Source organism: Pongo abelii, chromosome 9, assembly GCF_028885655.2.
Source record: "Pongo abelii isolate AG06213 chromosome 9, NHGRI_mPonAbe1-v2.0_pri, whole genome shotgun sequence".
Taxonomy (NCBI): Eukaryota; Metazoa; Chordata; class Mammalia; order Primates; family Hominidae; genus Pongo; species Pongo abelii.
In genome coordinates this window covers 88,090,000-88,107,803 of record NC_071994.2, presented here as the reverse complement: position 1 = coordinate 88,107,803, position 17,804 = coordinate 88,090,000, and the positions used below count along the sequence as shown (strand labels likewise).

Below are 17,804 nucleotides of genomic sequence, written 5' to 3'. Positions count from 1 at the left end.
TCTGTGTCTTTTAATTGGGGCATTTAGCCCATTTACATTTAAGGTTAATATTGTTATGTGTTTGATCCTGTCATTATGATGCTAGCTGGTTATTTTGCCCATTAGTTGATGCAGTTTCTTCATAGTGTTGATGATCTTTACAATTTGGTATGTTTTTGCACTGGCTGGTACTGGTTTTTCCTTTCCATATTTAGTACTTCCTTCAGGAGCTCCTGTAAGGCAGGCCTAGTGGTGACAAAATCTCTCAGCATTTGCTTGTCTGTAAAGGGTTTTATTTCTCCTTTGCTTATGAAGCTTTGTTTGGCTGGATGTGAAATTCTGGATTGAAAATGCTTTTCTTTAAGAATGTTGAATATTGGCCCCCACTCTCTTCCGGCTTGTAGGGTTTCTGCAGAGAGATCCACTGTTAGTCTGATGAGCTTCCCTTTGTGGGCAACGTGACCTATCTCTCTGGCTGCCGGTAACAATTTTTTCTTCATTTCAACCTTGGTGAATCTGACGATTACGTGTCTTGGGGTTGCTTTTCTCGAGGAGTGTCTTTGCGGTGTTTTCTGTATTTCCTGAATTTGAATGTTGACCTGTCTTGCTAGGTTGGGGAAGTTCTCCTGGATAATATCTGCAGAGTGTTTTCCAACTTGGTTCCATTCTACCCGTCACTTTCATATAGTCCCATATTTCTTGGAGCCTTTGTTCATTCCTTTTCATTCTTTTTTTCTCCAATCTTGTCTTCTTGCTTTATTTCATTAAGTTGATCTTCAGTCTCTGATATCCTTTTTTCTGCTTGATTGATTCGGCTATTGATACTTGTGTATGCTTCACAAAGTTCTCATGCTGTGTTTTTCAACTCCATCAGGTCATTTATGTCCTTCTCTAAACTGGTTATTCTAGTTAGCAATTCTTCTAACCTTTTTTCAAGGTTCTTAGCTTCCTTGCATTGGGTTGGAACATGCTCCTTTAGCTCAAAGGAGTTTGTTATTACCCACCTTCTGAAGCCTACTTCTGTCAATTCGTCAAACTCATTCTCTGTCCAGTTTTGTTCCCTTGCTGGCGAGGAGTTGTATCCTTTGGAGGAGAAGAGGCACTCTGATTTTTGGAATTTTCAGCCTTTTCGTGATGGTTTTTCCTCCTCTTCATGGATTTATCTACCTTTGGTCTTTGATGTTGGTGACCTTCAGATGGGGTTTTTGTGTGGACGTCCTTTTTGTTGATGTTGATGCTATTCCTTTCTGTTTGTTAGTTTTCCTTCTAACAGTCAGGCCTCTCTGGTGCAGGTCTACTGGAGTTTGCTGGAGGTCTACTCCAGACCCTGTTTCCCTGGGTATCACTAGTGGAGGCTGCAGACCAGCAAAGATTGCTGCCTCTTCCTTCCTCTGGAAGCTTCGTCCCAGAGAGGCACCCGCCAGATGCCAGCCAGAGCTCTCCTGTATGAGGTATCTGTTGATTCCTGCTGGGAGGTGTCTCCCAGTCAGGAGGCACGGGGTTAAGGAACCCACTTGAGGAGGCAGTCTGTCCCTTAGCAGAGCACAAGTGCTTTGCTGGGAGACCTGCTGGTCCCTTTGGAGCTGGAAGGCAGGAATGTTTAAGTCTGCTGAAGCTGTGCCCACAGCTGCCCCTTCTCCCAGGTGCTCTATCACAGGGAGATGGGACTTTTTTCTATAATCCCCTGACTGGGGCTGCTGCCTTTCTTTCAGGGATGCCCTGCCCAGAGAGAAGGAATCTAGAGAGGCAGTCTGGCTACAGGGGCTTTGCTGAGCTGTGGTGGGCTCTGCCCACTTCGAACTTCCCAGTGGCTTTGTTTACACTGTGAGGGGAAAACCTCCTACTCAAGCCTCAGTAATGGCGGATGCCCCTCCCCTCACCAAGCTCCAGCGTCCCAGGTTGACTTCAGACTGCTGTGCTGGCAGCAAGAATTTCAAGCCAGTCGATATTAGCTTGCTGGGCTCCATGGGGATGGAATCTGCTGAGCTAGACCACTTGGCTCCCTGGCTTCAGCCCCCTTTCCAGGGGAATGAAAGTTTCTGTCTTGCTGGCATTCCAGGCACCACTGGGGTATGAAAAAAAACTCCTGCAGCTAGCTCGGTGTCTACCCAAATGGCCATCCAGCTTTGTGCTTGAAACCCAGGGCCCTGGTGGTGTAGGCACCTGAGAGAATCTCTTGGTCTGCAGGTTGTGAAGATGATGAGAAAAGCATAGTATCTGTGCCAGAATGCACCATTCCTCATGGCACAGTCCCTCACGGCTTCCCTGATCCCTTGTGCTTCCCGAGTGAGGCGACGGCCCACATTGCTTCAGCTCATCCTCCGTGGGCTGCACCTACTGTCTAACCAGTTCCAGTGAGATGAGCTGGGTGTCTCAGGTGGAAATGCAGAAATCACTCACCTTCTGTGTTGATCTCGCTGGGAGCTGCAGACCAGGGCTGTTACTATTCGGCCATCTTGCCAGACACCATATAAGAATATTCTTAAAGTCCTAGCCTACTGACTTGAATATCTGGGTCATCGGTGGGCATGCTTTAATTGTTTGCTTTTCCTCCTGATTCTTAGTCTTATTTTGCTGCTTCTTTGCACTGTACATGCGTGCGTGCACACACACACACATATAAAGTTTTGTATGCTCAACATTGTGTATACAAGGAGTATAGTGTCTGGCTTGGTATTCTTTGTTCCCCAGAGAAAAGGAATCTATCTTCTGTTAGTTATATTAGGTGAGGAGAAAATCACCTCAAAGGAATCAAGAATTGAGCTGGGGGAATCAAGAGGCTCTGGTAAGGAGTGGGTGCCATGTGTAGGTGGTGAGTGAGGAGGGAGAGGGAAAGGAAAGAGAGGAGAGCGAAGAAAAAAAATAGAGTTGAGCTGGGTCAGGGCTAGTTTGCCGTTTTACTTAGATTCAGTCCACGTCTGCTCTGAAATCTCTTGAGAGTGATACCTTTTAGTTTCAGGGCCCACATCTACAGAATGAATTATTCCAGGTGCATCCATGTCTCTCTTCTCTATTGAAACTCAGTCCCTAGGTTATGTCATTTAGGCTTTCATGGCTTTAAATTCAGTCCTGGGCTGTTGATTCCCAGATCTGAATCTCCAGCCTTGACCTTTCCTGGCAGGAAACAAAGGGCACATTCAAACAGGATACCTGGAGAAAATTTAACAAAGGCAATATCTACAAAGGTGTGGGCAAGATCAAGGAAAACCAACAGGAATGGTAACACTCCCTGGGGCTATCAACAGATGGGAACTGTTCCACTTCCGGGTCTAAAGGGGCAGAGGGAGGGAGCACTTACCAGACCTAGAGAGTAGCTATACTGATTCAGTATTTCTCGTCTGAGATGATTGGGACCAGAAGTGTTTCAGATTTCAGATTTTTTAGGATTTTGGAATATTTGCATATATGTAATAAGATATCTTGGGGACAGACCCAAGTCCAAACGCAAACTTCATTTATATTTCAGATACACCATATACACATAACCTGAAGGTAAGTTTATATACTATTTTAAATTTTTTTTTGTGTATGAAACAAAGTTTTTACTGCAACCCATCACATGAGGTCAGGTGTGGAATTTTCCACTTGTAGCATTGTGTCAGTGCTTAGAATGTTTCAGATTGTGGAACATTTTGGATTTTGGATTTTCACATTAGGGATGCTCAACCTTTGTTAGGTGAGCCTTCCAACAGGAATAGTGGCCTTTGATAGAGGGACCCTGCTAATCAACATGACCTGGTAGAGAAAGAGCTGGGGGAAGAAATCTCACCCTTCTCACTTTCTTTGATCTCCTGCTAGAAACTCCTATTAAGCAAACTCAGTTGAAGGTTAGAAGCAAAGGACATTGATGCAGTCCATAAAGGTCACCCTTTGAGACACAGAGATAACGGTAGAGAGTGGATCTGGGATGGTCAAACAGAAGCACACATACATGAAACAATTTTATACTCATGAATGACTAATAGGTATCTCAATAGATGGATATGTTAGGGAATGGAGTAGAGTGGAAAAGAGGCCTGTGAACCGGGTGCCAAATTAAAGATTATGGAGAAGAGTGATGAGAAGGGTTAGAAAATTATAGCAAAGAATAGTAGTAGAGGGTGATATATGTACTGAGCTTCAAAAGGCATGTTTTTACATGAGACTGGTGGAATTGTGGTCTAGAAGAGGCATTGCATTGGTGAAAGCATGTGAGCCCCACAGAAGGTGGGGGCAGAGAAGAATCAATACTAACCACTAGCGAGAGCCACAGGGGAAGTGAGCTCTTTCTGGGGAAAGCCAGGTGCCAGTCAAAACCAGAGAGTAAAAGAAACCTTCAACAGGCTGGGTGTGGCGGTTCACATCTGTAATCCTAGCACTTTGAGAAGTTGAGCCAAGAAGATCACTTGAGCTCAGGAGTTTAAGACCAGCCTAGGTCACATGGTAAGACCCCCCCAACCCCCCCACCCCACACCATCTCTACAAAAAATAAAAAATTAGCTCGGCATGGTGGTGCGCTTCTGTGGTCTCAGCTATTTGGGAGGGTGAGGTGAGAGGATCCCTTGAGCCTGGCAGGCTGAGGCTGCAGTGAGCCATGATCGTGCTACTGCACTCCAGCCTAGATGACAGTGAGACCCTGTCTCGAAAAGAAAAGATACCTTTGATACTGCCTTTGCAAAATTATGACCAAGACAGCGAAAGAGATCTAATTTAATCGACTCCGTCTTGCTTCTAATCTCCAAACTGTCCTTTTCATTCTTGGGCGGAGGGTCAACTAACTTTGGGAAAAACTTAGTATACAGTTTAAAACAAAGATGATAACAGCCCTTTCCCAAAGCAGACTTCCTTCTTGCCTAGGGAGTGGATTGCATTTGTAGGACTAACATTAGCCACAAGAATAGAAATTATGGTTTGGTAGTCATGCAGCTGGAGGCTACAGGATTCTGACTGTCTCTAAACTGCTCCTAAGATCAGTGGTTGAGATATTTTGCAGACCCTGCACATGATGAATCAGCTGGCACTACCTAGATTGATAAACTGGCTCATCTGATCTTGTGGCCCCCCCCATCTAGGAACTGATTTGGTCAGGAGGACAGCTTTGGTTCCCTATGATTTCATCTCTGACCAATCAGCAGTCCCGGCTCACTGGCTTCCCCACATCTACCATGTTGTCCTTAAAAACTCTGCTCCCCGAATGCTCAGGGAGACTGATTTGAGTTATAAAACAACTCTGGTCTCCCACACAGCTGGCTCTGTGTGAATTACTCTTTTGTCTATTGCAATTCCCCTCTTCTTTTTTTTTTTTTTTTTGAGGCGGAGTCTTGCTGTGTCGCCCAGGCTGGAGTGCAGTGGTGCGATCTTGGCTCACTGCAACCTCTGCCTCCCGGGTTCACTCCATTCTCCTGCCTCAGCCTCCCAAGTAGCTGGGACTACAGGCGCCTGCCACCGCGCCTGGCAAACTTTTGGAATTTTAGTAGAGAAGGGGTTTCACCGTGTTAGCCAGGATGGTCTTGACAGGATGGTCTTGATCTGCTGACCTCGTGATCTACCTGCCTCGGCCTCCCAAAGTGTTGGTATTACAGGTGTGAGCCACCATGCCCGGCTCCCCTGTCTTGAGGAATCGGCTCTGTCTAGGCAGCAGGCAAGGTCAACCCCTTGGACATTTACACTTTCAACAGTGGCATTTGTCTTGTTTATTGTTTTTTTAGAGGTTGTTGTTGGAAGTTTTGGGAGAGAATGGGAAGGGTCCAGGAAAGCACTGAACACAATGGAGATTAAAGTACAGGAGAGGCCGGTCGGTGGCTCATGCCTGTAATCCCAGCACTTTTGGAGGTTGAGGCATGATAGTACAGACCTGCAGTCCCAGCTACTCGGGAGGTTGAGGCAGGAGGATTGCTTGAGCCCAGGAGTTTCAGGATGCTGTGAGCTATGATAGTGCCACTGCACTCTAGCCTGGGTGACAGAGTGAGTCCTTGTCTCCAAAAACTGAGAAACTCAAAGGTGTTCAATTGGTGATGGTACTACAACGTAAGGGGTGTTGGGAAACATGACCAGTGTTTTCGACTTCTACAATGAAGAGTGTTAAGGTAGCAGGGGAAACATGACCAGTGTTTTCGACTTCTACAATGAAGAGTGTTAAGGTAGCAGCATTTGAGATTGAGGGAGCAGGAGTGCTAACATCCTGTGGGCTCAAGACAGTGCTGCACAATTGTCCTTACTTTAAATGCCAATAACATCCCCCACTGATGATTAATTAATCCTTATATCACTAAAGATTACAGAAATATGACATATGGTGGTATTATCTGGTCTCAAGGATCCAAATGGAATGCTGATGTCACATCCAGGTAGTCACAGTGTCCTTGGCTTGTGGTAGTCCTGAGAGAAGTGGTATTTGCTTTGGATAGGAATGTGGTAGTTTAGACTAGATATAGCTGGAGGGAGGGAGTGCTCCCTATCAGTGGAATATTTTAATACAACAAATTAACACTCTCAAGTTTATTTCCAACATTCTTTTTTTATATTCATTATAAACAGGGTGATATGGTTTGGCTATGCCCCCACCCAAATCTCATCTTGAATTATAGTTCCCATAATCCCCATGTGTTGTGGGAGGGACCTGGTAGGAGGTAATTGAATCATGGAGGCAGGTTTTTCCCATACTGTTCTTGAAGTAGTAAATAAGTATCACAAGATCTGATAGTTTTATAAATGGGAATTCCCCTACACAAGCCCTCTCTTGCCTGCCACCATGTATGATGTGACTTTGCTCCTCATATGCCTTCTGCCATGATTGTGAGGCCTCCCCAGCCATGTGGAGCTGTAAATCAATTAAACCTCCTTTATAAATTACCCAGTCTCAATTATGTCTTTATTAGCAGCATGAGAACAGACTAATACACATGGTTAAATTAAGAATTGGCTTGAATTATAGACTGGCTGTCTATCACATTGAGCATCCTCAGAGGGAAAGATGTGTAGACAATGCTATGCAAACTTCTAGGTTTTTCTTAGAAACATTTCTAATGGAACTATTTCATACTGGAATCACAGATTAATCAGTGAATTTTGTGTGTGTGAAAAGGAACCTCAGAGACTACCTTGAACCCACTGTCATGCTTCTGAATACTTCAGTGTAGAAATACAAAGCGTGCTTCCATTTTGGTCACTCATACCATGCAAGTAAATGAATAGCTGAATACCTTTGATTTTAAATGTAATTATGACCTTTAGAAATAACAGCCGGTTTAAAAATAAGCCAAAGTGTAAGTAAAATGGGCAACGGATATACTTCAGTTCCCAAAGAACATTTATAAGGAAAAGTTGTGTTTCCTTTGCAGCTTTCAATCTTAGAGAAAAGACTTCATCATCTTATATGTGATGTGGCTTTCTGGGCTCCTGACATCTTTATAGAGTTTGACTGGAATTTCCTTCTCTTGAAAATGAATGGGCATTTTCTGGCTCTCCACACTCATAAGCTTCACTCCCAGGGGGCCCAAGTTTACATAATCCTATGGTGAACAGACACAAAAAAGAATAGGAGAGGTGATTCAGCAAATTACCAGCTTGATAGATTAGGCTTTCTTTATTACAGTTGGCCTTTATCTGACAGACTTCATTGCCCCCTAATTGCCTGATGCTGTGTAGCACATGAAATATGAGAGCCACTATAAATGTGAAAAAAACAAAATACTCAGGAAACTTATATACCCAGTAGGGCATACACAGTAGGCAAGATCTCCCAAAAGCAGGCAGCCAGGCTGGAAGGCTTGTCTCATAATGGGTTAATGGGGGAGGGATGCTGGCTATAGTTAGTGCAAAACTAACTATAGTCTGTGAAAGGAAAATAAAAACATGGGACCCCAATTCACTTTGCCAAAAGGAAAAAATTAAGCTGAAAGCTGAGTCATGTAAGCAACTGCCTTTCCTTTTGTTCCTAAGCAAATATGTACAGATAAAAGGTTAAATATCCCCACAGGTAGCTACGCTATGTTCACCTGATCTTTTGTAAAGTGTGCAGTGAATACATAATTGACTGTTCCCCTACCTGCTCCTTTTCTCTTGCAACATGTGGATGACCATACCTTCCTGCTTTCCCCTCCAGCCCACTTTTCTCCTTTAAATATTGAAGGCCTCCAAGTCATCTTTGGAGACAGGCACAGACCACACACTATTTCTGTGATTTTGTGGTTTTTTTTCTCCCAGGTATTGTCCTTAAAATTGGCAAAATCAACTTCTAAATTGATTGAGACCTGTCTCAGATACCTTTTGGTTTACAAATCTAAGATATCAACAAACAGAATTAGAAGTCTAACTGATATGAAATCCATAGCCAACCCAAAACTGGGTGGACAGAGCTCACACCCTACCCAATGTCCCTTCCTCCAGGAAGTCTCCCATGCTGTAACTCTTGCTTTTTAATTCCTTTGACACGTCACTTTAGCAAACCTTTTCCAAGTCTTCACTATATTCCAGGCCCTATATCAAATGCTGGGGTGCAATGATAAGCACAGACTGATCAGGGACACAGGTACAGGTGGTCTGTTTACTCTTATATGGTACTTGTTTATTTTCTTACCTATCTTCTACAAGTCTATAAGTGATTTGGGGGCAAGGCCTGCTGTATAGGTATATTTGAGATTTCATTTCTTGCTGTTCTCTCCCTTAAATGCACAAGCATTTAACAAGGACTTGGCATGTTGTGGGGTTCTCAATAAATATTTATTTGAATTTAGAAGAATCAAAGAATGAAAAAGGAAGGTGATGTCTTATTTCTCAAAATACATATAATTCTATTTAGCTTTCAAAATATGTAGCTGTGATAAATTTAAGATAGTAGAAAAGCAAGTTGATGGAGACCTGCCACATATTTCAGAATCACTGGGAGGATTCTCAAGTAATACACCATGGCCATGGCAGTTTGACTACATCAAAAACTTTCATGGAAAGTAAGTCTTTCATTCAACCAAATGGTATGCAATTTGGGGATTTTGTAGACAACTGTCCACTAGCCTGAGATCATCATGACATCCCAGGAGTCATGATTCCAAGATACTCATGGAGGTGTTTCAGTGCTAGAGGAACTAGAACTTTAGTCTTTAAATCATCACTTGATGGCAGCAGGATTGAATTGTAGTTAGTTAAAATGTTTGTGTTGGTTTATTCAGTTTCTTCTGCTTTCTTACATCATTTTTTCCACTACCAGACATCAAATTCTAGGAGAACTTTTAAAGTATCAAGAGGGAAAATAACAAGGGATGGCTGTGGGAGTAACTGGAATGTAGTAGAAAGAAGTTTTAAAATTAAAAGGCTTAATATTCCAGGTTTTAATGAATGGTATATGTGCAATCTGTACTTTCCAAAGATAGCCTAATTCATATCCTATCCCAAGTGCTTCTCTTACAATGTGATACTGACCTTCCTCCATCAAGATGTAGGAGCTATGTTCCTTCCCCTTGGATGGAACTTTGTAACTACATCAACCAGTAGAATATGATGGAAGTGACAATGTATGATTTCCAAGGCTAAGCCATACAAAACTGCCTTCTTTCTTTTCTTTCTTTCCTTCTTTCTTTCTTTCTTTCTTTCCTTTTCTTTCTCCTTCCTTCCTTCCTTCCTTCCTTTCTTTCTTTCTTTCTCTTTCTTTCTTTCTTCTTTCCTTCTCTCTCTCTCTCTTTCTTTCTTTTTCTTTTTTCTTTCTTTCTTTTCAGAGTCTCGCTCTGTCACCCAGGCTGGAGTGCAATGATACAGTCTCTGCTCACTGCAACCTCTGCTTCCCAGGTTTAGGCGATTCTCCTGCCTCAGCCTGTCAACTAGCTGGGATTAGAGGCACGCACCACCATGCCCAGCTATTTTTGGTATTTTTAATAGAAATAGGGTTTCACCATGTTGGCCAGGCTGGTCTCAAATTCCCGACCTCAGGTGATCCACCCACCTCAGCTTCCCAAAGTGCTGGGGTTACAGGCATGAGCCACCGCAGCCAAACTGCTGCTTTTATCTTGGTCTCTAGGGTTGCTTGTTTTGGGAGAAGACAGACACTATAACAAAAGAAATTCAAAACACCCTGTCGGGAGGCACATGTGAAGAAGAAGTGAGGCCCTCAGTTTAGCCAGCATCAACATGCTAGCCATATGAATAAACCACCTTGGAAGTGAAGACTCCTGCCCCGATCAAGCCTTCAGATGAGTGCAGCCCCAGCCAACATATGGTTGCAACTGACTGAGAGTCCACCGAGTGAGAACTGTCTAGTGGAGCCCTTCCTGAATTTCTAACCAACAGAGCCCTAAGTGAGAATAAATAGTTATTGTTATAAGCCACTAGGTTTTGGGGATTGTTATGTAGCATTAGATAACTTAATTTGTGTACTATTAATGGAGGCCTATAGAGGAATATAGGTATCAAATTGGGCAAGAGTAGGAGTGAAAATGGTATCCAAATGAGAGATGTGAATGGTGGGCCAATTTTACTAATAATTGCAAATGGAATTTTCAGTATCCATATTTTAGGTGAATCTTCTCAATTAAAACAGCATTTCTCAAAACAGCATTTTCTTAGTAGTCAAAGTTGTGTTCTTATGAATCTTACCTTGAAATCCTTCTCATCCTCATATAGTAAGTACTTCATATCAGTGTCCCCAAACTCTGTGCATGTGTTTTCCTCTTTATCTATCTTCACATACTGGAGATCTTCGATGCTGTTTGCATGACTAAGATGTAAGGTACTGCTCTCATCTGATGAGGACATCAAGTCTCTACTTTCTACTTCTGTGGGTTGCAATTCTGACTTCTCTTCTTGGATGAATACAAAGGAATTAATTATGTATACATTTTGAACATATACAAATAAAAATGCAATACATACTTTGTCACATTTTTAATTGGATGGAACTTTGAGAATTGCAAATGTAGAATTTATGTATTAAAGTAAGAGGGAGTCCCATTTGTAGAAACTCTAAGTTGTATTTCTTTCTGTTAGCTAATAAGTTACAGTAATTATATTGGTGCCTAAGTATATGTTGTCATTTTGGTTGGCTAAATAGGGCCCTAAACTTTGCCAGTGTAGACAGCAGCCTCATTCCTCTCCACCAGTATTTATTTAATTTACTGTGAAACATGGTGACCTTCATTTGAAAGTGGGACTACAGACAGGAGATAGATTAAGACAAGCACTGCAAGAGGAGAAATTTAGAGAAGCTGGCAGGTATCTATTCTCTGAATAGCTTTTGTATGTGGGGCACCTGCTCACAACAGATAAATGTTTTTTAAATTGAAAAACAACAGTTTGAAAAAAATCATCATCATTATTGCAATAAAGTAATACCTATATGTGTTTCTGGCAATTCCAAAGGCATTTCTTCAGGTGGCACTTCTAGTCCAGCAGCTTGGGTAAGATATAGTCGCCTAAAAGAACAAATAAGGAAAACAATCTGTCAGTCAATAAATATTGCATTGCATGCTTACTAGGGTCTATCTCTCTACTAGGTGCTAGAAATGCATAGATGAAAAATGAGACATAATTTCTACCCTGAGGAGCATAAAGCCCAGTGGGGTGGCAGACAGCCTTACAGTATTTTAAAGTCATGGTGTGTACCATGATGGGTAATTACCATAGTGTGAGAATGATGGGATGCAGAAAAAAGCAGCACCTGAGTCAGCTTTAGGAGGAAGGAAAGTTTTCCTGGATGAAACCTGAGCTTAGTCTTTGATATAGTTTAGCTGGGCCCCACCCAAATCCCATCTTGAACTGTAGTTCCCATAATCCCCATATGTTGTGGGAGAGGGACCCAGTGGGAAGTAATTGAATTATGGGAGCGGTTACCTCCATGCTGTTCTCGTGTTAGTGAGTTCTCATGAGATCTGATAATTTATAAGGGGCTTTTCCCCAACCTTCGCTCTGCACTTCTTCCTGCTGCCATGTGAAGAAGGTCATGTTTGCTTCCCCTTCTGCCATGAATCTAAGTTTCCTGAGTCCTCCCCAGCCTGGTGGAACTGTGAGTCACTTAAACCTCTTTCTTTTCTAAATTACTCAGTCTCGGGCAGTTTTTTATAGCAGCATGAGAATGGACTAATACAGTCTTGAACGTGGAGGTGCTTGCCAGGGAAGAGCTAGGGGTGAAAGAAGGGCATTCCAAATAAGGAAATAACACACTTAAAGTTCAAAAAACTGAGAGTGAGCATGGCACCAGTCAGGTCGCTGTTGTAGTATTTCAGGTGCAGAATGATAGTGGCCTGAAAGACCACTTTTGAGTGGTTTTGGTTTTGAGATGAAGAGAGAAAGAGAAAGCGAGCAGTAGGAATCCAAGATGCCATCTAGGTCCTGGCTTTCGCTTAGTGGTATGCTTCACCTACAAGCCCAGTGAACTGATGTCCATGTGCTGTTGTAGCTCTCTCTACATTGTTTAATTCTGTGCTCTCCTTTTTAGAGTGTCCACTGAATTTTCAATCAGAAAATATGATGCTTTGAAAACTCTGTATGGCATTTCCATGAGGTTTACCTGAAGACAGCATGAAGTAATTGAACGCTTGCAAATGTGCAAACAACCCTTCACACTTAGCAGCTAAGCAAGTAAAGTGAATCCCCTAAATTAGGGGCTGTCAGTTATTTAAAGAATGTGAATAAAGTGTTATCCAGATGCCAATGGCTCCAGCAAATACTGTAACTACATACAATATTTACACCTATGAAACCTTCTAAAAACTTAACTTTAGTTAAGGTAAGTTTAGTAAAGGTACCTTAGTAAAGGTAAGTTTCACATGTAGCTGTGGTCTTCAGGGAGACATGTCTGAGGCTATAGAATTCTTTTGTTTCCTAGTTTTACCATTGTGAACAATTAAGATCTTTCTAAATGCCATAACCTTCAGGAATCTAGCTTTTTCTATTAATCGCTAGTTTATTGTTACTTCTGTACTGCTGCAGGGTAACAACACTTGATACTTAATGATATGGAAAATAGTTTAAAAGATGTTATTATGGCAAGTTAGTGTTAGATTTGTAGGTGTTGGCCCACTTAGCCTCAGCCCTGTGGCACTGGAGTCCTGGGCAGTCACCTCTGGCTAACAGTTTCCTCATCTGTTTGCCCCAATGTGTCAAACAAATCCTATGACATTCTATGTGAGCTGTGATGGGAAAAAGTTTGAGTAACTCTACATAGGAAATGTGGTAACTCTATTAACCACAATATCCCATTCCTCATCCAAATAGGGAAATAGAACTTCTTCTGTGTCCACTGGAGACAGTTCATGTCTATTTCTTATCACCCTACTAGTATTTTACAAAACTTAATTCTCAACAAAGAGATGGAGGGGGAAGTTACCATAAAGATATAATATGTGTAATATTCCTTTGGCTTGGAAATGGGTACAGTAAAATCTCCTGAACACCCTCAGGTTATCTTTCTGCATAAGAAGTCTAGCAGATAATTGAGGGCTTTCAAATTTTCCAGTTTCTTCATGCAGGTCTTTCTAAAGTGTCCAAAACTGTTGCCTCAAGGAGTTTACAATCTAGTAAAGCAGCAGACATTAAATAAGTGATCAAAAGTGTGATAAAGGTTGGTTACAAAGGAAAAGTTCAGGGTGTTGTGGGAGCATATAGCAAGGACACATATATCAGTTCCTATAAATGTCACCCATGGTGTTTCTTTTCCCTTGAAAATATTTTGACTTCATTTCTTCCAACTCTGAAGCTAGACTAAGCATTCCACTACTCTCAGTAAGGAAAACCGGCCCCTAAAGCACTGATGAACAATGTGGATTTTACAGAAGATTTTTATAGGGAAGAGCGAGGATGACGTTAAATTATATACTGCACAGTAAACAACTCAATGAAAATCCCCATTAAAAGTTTCTCAGTCTCCCATTCTGTTCTTGCCAAGTCCCCTTTGGCCAATGAAATAATTCCCTTTTTTAGAATTATTAGCACTTTACAACCATGTCAGAACAAAATCAAATATACCAGACTCAGTTGATCCAGGTAGAGACACGGGTCTGGCAGTTTAGAGGGTAGCTCTTTCCTAAAGATTAGCCAGTTCAGAAAAGAGGGCAGTGGACAGCAGCTATAGCAGTAGGTAGTTAGAAGCCACATACCAGCAACGCCTGGCAGAGATTAGACATGATTCCAAAGGCAGCAGCAGCAGATGACGAGGATTAGAGGTGGGACAGGAATGTAGCACTGGATACTTGATCACAGAGAGGAGGGCTGGCAAAAGTGAGCATTGCCTACTGGGCAACAGTGAGCACCTACCCCATAGGGGCCCTCTAGGGCATCAGCTCAAGAGACTGGAATTACAGGAGTTCAGTAATCAATCCTCATTCAGCCTCACCTCATCTGTATTGGTATCTACTCTCTCTGAAGCACACAAAGTAATAATGCAAAGGGGGCAGATGGCCTCTTTATCTATCCTGCCCCACCCAGCTTATCTTCCAGTTTCTCCAATCTTGTATCCTGACACCCATCATTTAGCCTAGCAAACAGGGAACCCATAATTTACCTGTATCCACCTTTCCTGGAAAATAATAGAAAGTTTATACATAACAAATACATGATCATGTCTCAAATAGTAGTTTTCCATGTCACACAAACAATAGGAACTACTTGTGTGGAAAATTTTTCCTGGCAATTCCACCAGGTTCAACTTAACATCTGCTTTAATTCCTAGACCTAGACATTTCTCTCCCATACTTGCACACATGCACCCTACATTTGTGTGACTTCCCCTCTCTTCCTAAACATGCTACTATTTAGATTATTTTTTGGTTTTGACTACTTGTCTAAATTATGAGTGCCATTTTGAATTTTAATTTTATATTCAAGGGCCCTAGGTTTCTGTCAGGATTAATATATTAAGACTTTTTTTTTTGTCAGATAAGGAAAAGAGCTAACCAAACATATAAAGGTGTATGCACCACTTGGTTTCTTGTATGCAAGAACAAATGTGACTTGGAATGCCAAGCTCTTTTCTCGGCCTACAGAGTAGTTTTGACTGTTTCAACCAAAAGAAATAATTCTACAGTCCACAGAAGCCCAGATCACCTCCATGAAACTTCCAGCAAGTGGATCACCTCCTCCTCTGTGCTAACTCTCTACCTCCTCTATCTTCTGCTGTACTGTTATGTACTTATTTTCATGACCATTACCCCTGCTGGTCTGGAGGCTCCTAAATGTTGGCAGTTATGATGTTCATGTTATGTGCTGGCTATGGTGACTACAGTGCATTGCAAGAAAAAAGAAGTCAAACTTTACATTGTACCAATGGTCAATAGTAATAATCCTATACCTTCATCATGAGCATTTTTTGTGTCCCTTTCTTTTTGACTACTGCTGGAGCACTGAATAATTAAATCATCTTTTTTTGTTTAAAAAAAAACACTTTTTACAGCAGATACAAATATTTACAAAATACTCTATATATATTAACAATTTTCACCTGGGTATTTTGAGATCCGCAAGTCTACAGTTGAATAGTTGATCAATAAGCACCAAATTTTCTGCTTCCAGTTCATAAATAGCATTTTTTAATTCTTCAACTTCCTTCCTGTGAATTGCAACCTGTTCTCAGAAGGAGAGAATGAATGTTGGTACTTATTGATTCCGTTCTATTAATTTTTCTTTTCTTTCTTTTTTTCTTTTTTTTGAGACGGAGTTTCACTTTTTTCTCCCAGGCTGGAGTGCGGTGATGCAATCTTGGCTCACTGCAACCTCTACCTCCTGGGTTCAAGCGATTCTCCTGCCTCAGCCTCCTGAGTAGCTGGGATTACAGGCATGTGCCACCATGCCCAGCTAATTTTGTATTTTTATTAGAAACAGGGTTTCTCCATGTTGATCAGGCTGGTGTCAAACTCCTGACCTCAGGTGATCTGCCTGCCTCGGCCTCCCAAAGTGCTGGGATTACAGGTGTGAGCCACCATGCCTGGCCAAGTTCTATTAAGTTTTCTATAATAAACTCAACTTCTAAAAGTGCATTTGCCTGAGGGGAAGACCTATTGTGTATCATTTATTACTGGGCTTGCTTTGTCCTTCCTCCCTTAAAAGAAATAGGTGGAAATCATTTTTAGATCATCAGCAGAACTTGTCTGAATAGTTAGGCAGTTATGATAGAATAGCAGGAATTGTCCTTTTCTACCCTTCAAAAACACTGCTGAACTTACATATAAGCCAGAGGCAGACATAACTAAGAAAACATGGCTGATGAATTTAGCAATAGGGCATATTAGTAGCTAAGTTAGGCCCTATCTAAGGGTAATTATAAACAATACAATGAAAACCAATAACACTGGGAAAATGCTATATTATTGGGACTTTTTAAAGGAGAAGCACAGGCCTAGTAGTCCTTCTATCAGCCTCTAAAATACAATGATGTTCTCTCTGAGTGCTAGGTAATTCTGAGAACTGTCAGGTAGATGAAATATTGTTTGTCCATTCGTTCATTCATTCAGTTGTATTGTATGCCTATCATGTGGCAGAAATGATATTACACTTTGGGAACAAAGGATCAACAATGTGTAGTAACCTTCAAGGATCTTGTACCCTAGTGGGAAAGATGGTAATGAAAACAGAAAATAGCATGATAATAACCATAATGGAAGCCATCCTGGTGCCATGGGAGGAGAGAGAGGTTCACCCTACTTCTATCAGTTGTCAGGGATAAGGGAGCATTAATAGAAGAGATAACACTTAATCTGGATCCTGAAAGCTAAGCAGGGACTCCCTAGGCAGACACAGGAGGCTGTGCTCTAGGCAGAAGAAACCACATGTGCAAAGGCATGACCATTTTAGTGTGGACAGATACAAAATAAGAATGGGGAGAAGCAGGAGAGGAACTGGACAATTAAGGAAGGGCCAAATAATGCTAAAGAGTCTGGTTTTTATCCTGTAGGTGATGGAAGGTCATCGATAAACATAGCAGGCTTAATGTTTACTGAAGAAATGGACTAACTTTTGTACATCAGTTGGGCCTGTAAAAAAGAAGAAGAAAAATAATGTGGCTAATTCAAATAGGAAAAAATGTCCTGGTTCTGTTGGTAGAGTTCTCATCTGTTTTTAAGAAGTGTATTTTGTTGGGAGGCTGAGGCAGGAGAATCACTTGAACCCGGGAAGTGGAGGTTGCAGTGAGCTGAGATCACGCCACTGCACTCCAGCCTGGGCAACAGAGCGAGACTCTGTCTCAAGAAAAAAAAAAGTGTATTTTGATGACTTTTGTCCAAAGAGGGCTTGATAGTGGGAAGAGTATATAGAAGAATGTTACTAGATAGAACATCCAAACCCACCTCTCCACCACCCAAAGCAGCCTGAGCTACACAGGTGCTGGATCAGGAGGTGCCCATGGGGAGAGAACAGAGCAATAGGAGAATTAGAAGCAAGAGCATAAAATAGAAAGAGGTAGGCTGGTGAGAATAATGGTGATATAAACTGGAGGAAATAATAAAAGTCTTGAGGGAATATGATGAAAGAAAAAAGGCACAGGGGTTTAGATTCAGTATCTCCTGTCAGGAGCTGCCAAGAGTGTAACTGAGATGGGTACTTAGGAGATGATAACATTTTCTGCTTTGTCACTGAGATTTAATTGTATTTTGGAATCTTAAAGCATTCAGTATGTTACCACATGCATATCTCTATCACATGATCATTTATTAAATGCAGGAATTCTTAGCAAATAACACAAAAACCAAAAATAAAAGTAAAAAATTAGCTGGGCATAGTGGTGTGCACCTGTAGTCCCCACTACTTGAGAGACTGAGGCGGAAGGATTGCTTGAGCCCAGAAGTTCAATGTTACAGTGAGCTACGATTGCACCATGACACTTCAGCCTAGGTGACAGAGCGAGACCCTGTCTCAAAACAAACAAACAAACA

At 41.7% G+C, this 17,804-nt stretch overlaps 1 protein-coding gene across 10 annotated transcripts in view; it reads right to left on the bottom strand.

Annotated features, from left to right (window-relative positions):
- CCDC83 (coiled-coil domain containing 83) overlaps positions 1–17,804 on the bottom strand; it is a 152,952-nt gene that overhangs the window by 35,164 nt on the left and 99,984 nt on the right. For 5 of the 10 annotated variants that reach the window (XM_054523613.2, XM_054523621.2, XM_063727852.1 and 2 more), the window contains 4 exons: positions 15,380–15,501; positions 11,278–11,357; positions 10,543–10,748; positions 5,274–7,469 (listed from right to left, as the gene is read on the bottom strand). In XM_054523613.2, coding sequence (XP_054379588.1) covers positions 7,308–7,469; positions 10,543–10,748; positions 11,278–11,357; positions 15,380–15,501 — 570 coding nt within the window. In that variant the 3' untranslated portion in view covers positions 5,274–7,307. 10 annotated transcript variants of the gene reach the window in all.